The following is an 8,888-nucleotide window of genomic DNA, read 5'->3' on the forward strand; positions in this document are numbered from 1 at the left end:
AAAGACAACCAAATCACGTTCTCAAAACGATATTCTAAATCTGAGATCAGGGTTAGCGTATCAGGGTTTATAAATATAAATTATCAGAGTTTATTAGATACCTGTTAAATTATCAGAGTTTATCTGATACCTGTTAAATTATCAGAGTTTATAAATATAAATTATCAGCGTTAAGGTATCAGGGTTTATAAATATAAATTATCAGAGTTTATAAATATAAATTATTAGCGTTAAATCTGATACCTGTTAAATCTTGGCGTTTGTCTATATATAAATATATTAGTTATTTAATTCAAATTGTGTATGGATAATTAATATTATTAAATTTTAATACATTATATTTTGAATTTTATATGCAGTTGTGAGTATCAGTAACATAATTTATATATCATTATGGAGCCATCACAGCGCGAGCAGAGTGAAAGAGAAATCATCAAGACAGACCCAAAATCTCCTCTATGGCAGTATGTGGAGATTATTGGAAAAAATCCCGGAGGTGGTTCATTTAAATGGAAGTGCAATGAATGCCAAGATATAAAAAATGGCTCATATACTAGAGTGAAGGCCCATCTCACTGGTCAAACTAACACAGGGGTGCAAGTATGCACTGGACCAAAAGATGCAAATGGCAAACTTGGCAAAGGTTTGAGTCCTGGAAAAATGCAATTCTATGCATCTTTGCAAGACGTTGCTGATAGGAAGCATGCTAAGGGAAAGTACCCTGTGCAAAGCTCTACAACTAGGCCTCCATTGCCATCTAGGCCTATTGCCACAACTAATAAAAGGCCCACTCTAGGCCCTCTTGAAGCATCATTCAATAATCAAGGTAGAGAGATAGCTGATGAACATGTAGCTCGTTGCATCTATGCAAATGGGCTAGCATTCAATTTGGTGCGTTCCCCTTATTGGCAACAAATGATTAAAGCAGTGAATGAAGCGCCGAAAGGGTACAAAAGCCCTGGATATGAAAAGGTCCGCACTACTTTGTTGGCATCAGAAAGACAATCTGTGGATAGACAACTACAGGCAATCCGGGATACATGGGCAGAAACAGGGGTGTCCATCATTTCTGATGGATGGAGAGATCAAAGAAACCGTCCATTGATTAACGTTGTTGCAGTATGCCCCCAAGGGGCAATGTTTTTGAAGGCTATTGATTGCAGTGGAATAAAGAAAGATGCATCTTTCATATCCACAATTCTTATTGAGGCAATAGAAAGTGTGGGGCCACATAATGTTGTCCAAGTCATTACAGACAATGCACAAGTTTGTAAAGCTGCAGGTTTGATTGTGGAGAGTCAATATGATCACATCTTTTGGACTCCATGTGCAGTACATTCACTGAACCTTATGCTTGCCAAGATTGGTGAGATTGAATGGATTAATGAAATATATGTGGCAGCAAAGGAAATCCAAATGTTCATAACCAATCATTCAATGTCCCAGGCCATTTATAGAGGTTTTGCAAAGTTGGAGCTACTAAAGGTATTCTCTTTTAATCAATATTATTTGTATTGGAAATTCTTTTAATTGCAAATTTATATATGATTTCTCATTTCAATTTGTGATTTGACTTTTGTACTTTTTGAAACTTGTAGGTTGCTGAAACTCGTTTTGCCTCCCACACTCTTGTCATAAAGAGGCTTGTGGAGGTGAGACAAGCATTACAAGCAATGGTCATTGACCCTCTTTGGGAATCATGGAGGACTTCCACTTCTGATAGAGGGCAAAAAATCAAGTCCATCATTCTTGATGATGCATGGTGGGACAAGGTCCAATATCTTCTACGGTTCACTGAACCAATCTTGACCTTGATCAGGGCATTTGATACAGATACACCTTGCTTGGGGGAAGTTTATGAAAACATTGATAGTATGTTAGAGAGGATAAGGGAAATTATCAGGGCAAGTGAAAATGACCCTGATGAAACATTCTATTATTTAGTGAAAGACATAGTTACAGAAAGTTGGAACAAAATGACCACACCATTACACCTTCTGGCATATGCATTGCACCCTAAATACTATCATTCCAAAGTTTTGTCTTTACCAGGTAGAACAACACCAAACAAGGATTCTGAAGTGGTACAAGGATACAAAACAGCTTTGAGGAAAATTTATAGAGATATGGGAGTTGCAATGGAAGTCCGCCAAGAATTTGGAGGGTTTGTACAGTCTACAAGTAGCTTTTCAGATCCAGTAGCTATGGACGATCGAGGACATCTTGATCCTATTACTTGGTGGTGCTTCCATGGTGGGGATATCATTCATCTCTCTACTTTAGCCACCAAGTTATTATCACAGGTTGCTAGTTCCTCATCAGCTGAGAGGAATTGGAGTACATATGGCTTCATCCATTCAGTGAAGCGAAACAGGCTGGGAGCGGCAAAGGCTGAGGATCTTGTTTATGTTCATTCCAACCTCCGTCTTCTATCACATGTTGAACCAGAGTATAAAAAAGGTCCGAATAGGATGTGGGATGTGGAGCCTGAGATCTCTGACTTGAACCTGACACTAAATGCCATGAATCACCTCAACCCACTTGAGGACATTGTTCCACCACCAGTCCAGCCTACTGATGCAACTTCCTACATTCCAGGACCCCCATCATCTATTCATGATGTAGAGTTGCAATATGCAGAAGATAGAGATCCATTTGAAGATATGTAAATGTATTTACTGTTAACATTTATGATATTATGATCTTTTTTGTTACTTTGTATGATGGATGATGCATCATTTCAGTGTTTCAGTCTTCCTATTCATAATATATCTAACGGTTTCGGTTCTAAAAGTGTTTGATGGTTCAATGGAGTAATTGATTTTTGAACTCTAAAGTGTTTTTTAAAATTTTAAAAATATTATTATATTTTATTTTTTTGTACGTGACGTATCCTTGCCGTATCCGGATCTTGCATTTTCAAAAAACTAGCGGATCCGGATCCGGATCCGTATTCGTATCCGTATCCGTATCCGAATCCTGGTAACATAGAATTGATCTAAAGATCATCCGATTCCGATAAGTATTCATGTAGATATGAATTTATTTGTGTTATGGGACAGTTCGTCAAGGTCGGCCAGCAACCAAATAAACCCCACTTGTGCTCAACGTTTTAGTATAAATAGAGGAGGACTTCAAGTCATTTAGACACTCATCTTCTTGGTGATCTCTTCCTCTCCACTTGTCTTTGGGTTTTGGTGGGAGGAGAGACCTAAAGAGGATACGTTGCCCTATCCTATACGCTGTCATGAAGGAGACCTCTACGCTGGACATCTATGCCCTATAGACGGAGTCAAGGAGGATCCTTATACGCTGTATAAAGAAGGCCTTAATGAGCCCTAGCCACAGTCATAAAAGAGGCATAGCTGCAGTTGGAAGGAGCCCTACCGCAGGTCCTATTACGCAGCAAAAGAAGGTCTAAATACAGCCCTATATCCGCAGTTGAAGGAGGCTTCTATACGCTGCACAAAGGAGGACTAAACGCTGTCAAAAGAGACCTAATCTATCCGTTGTTGAGGAGCCCTAATCCACAATCCTGAAGGAGACTTATACGCAGTCAAGGGAGGACCTATATGCTGCCTGAAGAAGCTCCTCCTAAACGCTGTCAAGGAAAGGTCTTAGACACAATTTAGGATGATGCCCTAGCCACTGTTATGTGCAGCCCTTATTCCGCAGACAGAAGACCTTATACACTGCTCGAAGAGATCTGTTACAGTCATCTAAGCAGCTGTCATAATGCCACATTGCTGTAGGTGACAGCGTGGCCTATTTAAGGACTGTTTGGGTAAGTTAATGTTATTCTTGAGGGGCAGTAGAATCTGCAATAAGGAGGAACTAGAGGTTGTTATTTTAGGGCTGTTTGGATCCCTAAGCTACAACCAAGAAGTGCCCTAACCAGTCATCATGACAGCATTAAAGACTGTGTCATAGAAGTGTGGTGATAGTGCAGTGATGAGGCTGTTCATGAGGACAGTTTATAAGGTTGTCATTACAATGAAGAAGACTGTCCTTGTGTATATTCAGATTGAGTCAATCTTGTTGGACTCAATCATCATAGGCTTAACTTGCTGTTGGGCTAGGCCGTAGGCCATAGCCAGCAGCACAATTTGTTCTAAGGATCGCTCAAGTGGTAGAGCCTCACCTTGAAGACCTGCATTGTTGATTGTATGAAGAGCACTGAATGTTGATGACCTATCTCATAAAGCAGTGACAGCTAGTGCAGCAGCATGATGATTAAGAGCAGCAAGTTGTGTACAGCGTGATGAGGTACAGCTCAGCAGTGGAGCAGCATGGTGCAGCTCAGGAACATGGTATGATGTTGTAGCATGGTGCAGCACGATGAGGTGCAGCACATGGACAAGATGCAGCACAATGATAGGTGAAGGAGTCACCTTAGAGAATCTGTTGAAGCAGCATGTCTTCAACTGATCTCATGTAGAGATGATCGATTCTCTTATCTAGAAAGTCGAAGTGTTGACTTCTGTTGTAAATGTACTCTCTCTCTCTCTCACACTGTGCTGAAATATTGAAGAACATATAAGAAGAATTGATCAAGTGTTTCCCCACATTGGGGTTTGTTCCTGGCTAGCGCCACATCTTGTGTCCTCTTGTCTTGGCATGTCTTTTGCGATATATGTTTATGTTCTATGTGCAGTTTACTTTAATGCTGATGTGATTGCTAATCTTGAAAAGACATTGAGCTAACTATGAAAATTGAAATAAACTGCCCTAAGCATAGAACATACCTAAAATTAACAATTTTCCTAGTGTGGGTGGCCCCCACGTGTTACTTAACAAAATCCAAAATAACTTACTACTAATGTCTAAGCCTCCTAATAAAATCGAATGGGCCCCATCTTTTCCAAAATTGGCCCCAAAATGTAGAGAGTAATCCTGTTCCAAAATAATTTAGGAAGGGACATTGCTCAACTACTCGAGTATTCATGCAAGAACAACAAGAAAAATGATAAACCTAAACAAGAGTGGTGTCATAAAGAAATAGGTCTAGAAGATACTTATCTTTAACAAGGGTTGAAAGAAGTGATCAACTCCCTCTTGAACCTGTTACCAAGGGTCTTCCGAAGATGCAATCATTGTAGAATGCTTGTTCCAAGTCCTTTCCTTTTTAATCGTGATGTATCACATATCATAAATATCGTCAAAGGAGGAGAAGTCTCAATGGCCAATAGCCAATCAAACATGCTATCTCTCTAGAGTGAATCTAGGGTTACACAAAATCTATCAGGGATGCTTGTACAACTTTTCACTGATCATGCTAGGGCTTCAAGGCTTCATCATATCCACACTGCACTTCTTCCAAGGGTTTCCTCCAAACTCTAACCCTAATTCTTGTTGCTATAACAAGGGTGCCTAGGGTTTACTTCAAACCCTAGCATTTTTTTAGGTCTCTGTCATCCCTTTAACTTATTCACAGGTGTCCTTACAGGGGTGATGTCATTGATGTTTCTTCACCCTGGCTCTGGTACCATGTTAAATTTTCTAAGGGTTGATTGTTCTTTGCTTTAGATAATTGCATTTCACCATTTCAGATTTACATTCACCCCATGACCTTTAAGCATCATCAGCAATTATATAGAAAGAACAATGACATCATAGCAACAGAACATAAAAGATCTCAAGAAGAAAAGCATGCACGAAGAGGACACCGAGATTTGGTTAGAGACCAGGGCAAAACCCCACGAGGGGGAAAACCCTTCCAAATTCTTCTTCTTCTATTAGATTGTCATAGAAAGTTCAACAGAGAGGTACAAAGTACAAATATCATCATTAGGCTGCTCAGGGTCTATATACATGACGTGTTCACAACTACGTTTGTGAACTAGTCTTATCGAGAATACTGTTACATTACACTGCCACACTGATATTAGGGCTGCAATATATAAACTCCGTCACTGCTTCTGGACTGAACGATACCATACATATTCTTGAACTGTGATGCCAATAGCGCCATACATATATTGTAATGGTGATGTCAACGAATAGAATGCCAATGCTGCTATCCATAGAACTGAACTGAGACACATATCTAACTGAACCATATATACAATACTGCTATCATACATCTGTGACGCTCTGCAATTGATCATGCCATACATACAGTTTATATGACAGAGCCGAGACTCATCTAGTGCTGAAACAGGTCCATATAATGGTGACGCTGAGACTATAGGGATGTCGGGAGAGTGCTTGTGCCAACCATATAAGTACCGCTGACCATAGACATTACTCTATATGTATATATGAATATAGCTGCTAGCATAGATCTGTAGAAACAATACACCCATCGCAGAACAGCGTTGAGACCTCCATACATATCACTGTGACCATAACGCGTAGACAACATATTGTGTATCAAATTGCAGAGAGTATACGCCCAATCTAGAGACTGCCCATCAAGACCATATGAATACCAGAGTTGAGACTCTGAGCCAATATACTGTGGCTGTGATCATACCATTGAGATGCCAAGTGCCAAACATAACTGTGATACCACTGAGATGCCAAGAGACAATGGAAAGCGAGAGCCATGATACAGAGAAATGAGAGTACCATAGATGCCATGATATAGTAAAATGCGAGAGCCATAGATGACGTTTCACTGAGCTAAATGCGAAGCACAGAGACCCATATATAATGAGACCATCCACAGAGAGCAAGTAACCTTTCCACAGAGATGCGAGTAACCTGAGATGCCGAGACACTGTGGAGACTGTGAAACTGGAGAATGTGAAAAACAGAAATGTCATGTTACAGGCTACAGTTGGAAGCAAGATCCACAGAAGTCACCGAAATCTCAGAGTCATCTGAACTTACTGAGGTAGCCATCCAAAAACTGCAGATTAAAATTCACACTTTCGAGGAGCACCCCAATGGGATATATATAGTGATTTGTTATAGTTTGAAGGGTCACACTATTGGATGGGCTGACATGAAGTCATTGATGAAAAATTTAAATTTGAATTACAAATAAAATGGTTTTTCCTCCAAGTACATATTAAAGCCAACTTTGAATATCTTAGGCCGGAGACGTTAATAATTTAAATTCAAATGGACACCTTCATAATTATTTTCAAAATAAAACTTTGCCAATCAATTTGAATTCACTTTAGGGAATCAAGGGAAATTCTTCCCTAAGCTGCCTCGTAAATTTAACAATTCCCCATCCCACAATTTCTTTTTGTCAAATATTTTTAACACATGAAGTAAAATTCAAGAAAATTTACCTATTAACAATTTTAGATTAGAGCACCATAATTTACAATTTTTTAGTTTTTGGTTAATGGGTGAGGGATGGGTAACATGCAGTTGAAAATTATTGGCAAACTAGAAGGATGAGGGCTACATACCTCCCTAGGATAACCAGGTTGTGGTATCACCTAAGTAGTTTTTTGTAATATGAAATCAAAGGGGCAAAATGCAAAATTGATGTTCACTGTATTGATTTAGATGCATCCATGATGTAAGGTCCCAAACATTGTTCCTCACATGTTGAAACTAGTGCTGTGTAAGATGAATGTTAAGAAAAATATTACAGTATCTAATGTTCACTTATCCATTTAACTACATACAGTGCTAAGTATTGATTAGCAAAGTATTCATGCATGTTTATTGTTGCCTGATTTTGGTATCATTTAATCAGAATTTGTGTCTGATATCTCAATTTCGCTGGAATGTAAGGTATTTCCTGGTAGAAATGTCAATTAATCAGAATATTTATGTAACATCTCAGTTCAGTTGGAATAATAGGCATTTACAGCTATGCCATGATGGTCAGTTTAAAGGATTATCTTTTAGTGCTTCTTTATAGTCAGATATGTGACAATGCATGATTGCAATGATGGGAAGTTTTAATATTAATGCTGAATCTTTTTCTGGATTTATTTGTTGCAGTGCATGCAGTTCTTGGATTAAGTGGAAATGAATTCCAGAGCCTTTATCACTTCACTGTAGGAACTGGGGTATTAGACAAACGGATAATGAGTCTACCAGCTTATCCAGGTCCAGAACTAGATTCGTAATATACAACAACTGCAGGTGTATATGTTATAATTTTGAAGTTCTTATGGCACAGTGTCATAAAAGCTTTGTGCATAAGACCCATGGCATAGGCAATCCATGAAATTAGTTTCTTCTGATTGAGATAGCTTAACGTCAAGTTTGTAATAATTTTCTGTAAATTGTTAGATGCAATACCTAACATGGAATCAAGAAATATCGTGTAACGCAACAAAATCAGTTATCAGAATTACTCCAGTATATTAATGTATTTGATTGAGTACACTGTAGTATCACTTTATAGATATATTTGTGCAAAATATTATGCACACTCACTTCACAAGTGCGGAAAATTTGTTTGTAAAGTTTGCACATTTTGGATGACTTCTTGTTACATGGTAAACGCAAAATGCGCAACCACGGTTTCAGTGCAATTTATTGTTGGGGGTAAGCCTCAAGGATAGATCTGTATGGTTAGTCATGTTCCCCCTGCTCAAGAATAAGTCATTTCATGTTTATGTACTGACATTATTCATATAATAAACTAGTAGGATTCAAGGCAAACCTAATAGAATGATATGCTTGTTGTAAAACGTAATTAGGTTCGGTCGTCATAATGACATGTAATTATGATCTTTGTAAATGATGAAAAGAAGTAAATAAAACTATTTTTGCAACGCCTTGCTTCATGGGTTTCATGAGCAAGCGCTTTATTTTAGATGGCTCCCATTGAGAGCCTTAGGATTTGTGAAAGAGTCAATGTCATGTATAAGATATGTCAAATGTATCCTAGTAAAATAGCCCTCCAAAGACACGCACAACCCTCCTCTTCCTATGTTGGCCTCAAGATAAATGAAGGAACTCATGTCGGC

At 38.6% G+C, this 8,888-nt stretch overlaps 1 protein-coding gene across 1 annotated transcript in view; it reads left to right on the plus strand.

The window, feature by feature from the left end:
- Nucleotides 1–8,287, plus strand: part of LOC149263302 (nitroreductase family protein) — an 83,857-nt gene extending 75,570 nt beyond the window's left edge. Inside the window, exon 3 of the mRNA XM_089426100.1 lies at nucleotides 7,912–8,287. Within this exon, the coding sequence (XP_089282226.1) occupies nucleotides 7,912–8,039 (128 nt within the window). The 3' untranslated portion in view covers nucleotides 8,040–8,287. The remainder of the gene's footprint in view (nucleotides 1–7,911) is intronic.
- Nucleotides 8,288–8,888: the final 601 nt, after the last annotated feature.

This window comes from Pinus tabuliformis, chromosome 6, assembly GCF_031772625.1.
Source record: "Pinus tabuliformis cultivar Carrire ecotype Pingquan chromosome 6, CPIR1, whole genome shotgun sequence".
NCBI lineage: Eukaryota > Viridiplantae > Streptophyta > Pinopsida > Pinales > Pinaceae > Pinus > Pinus tabuliformis.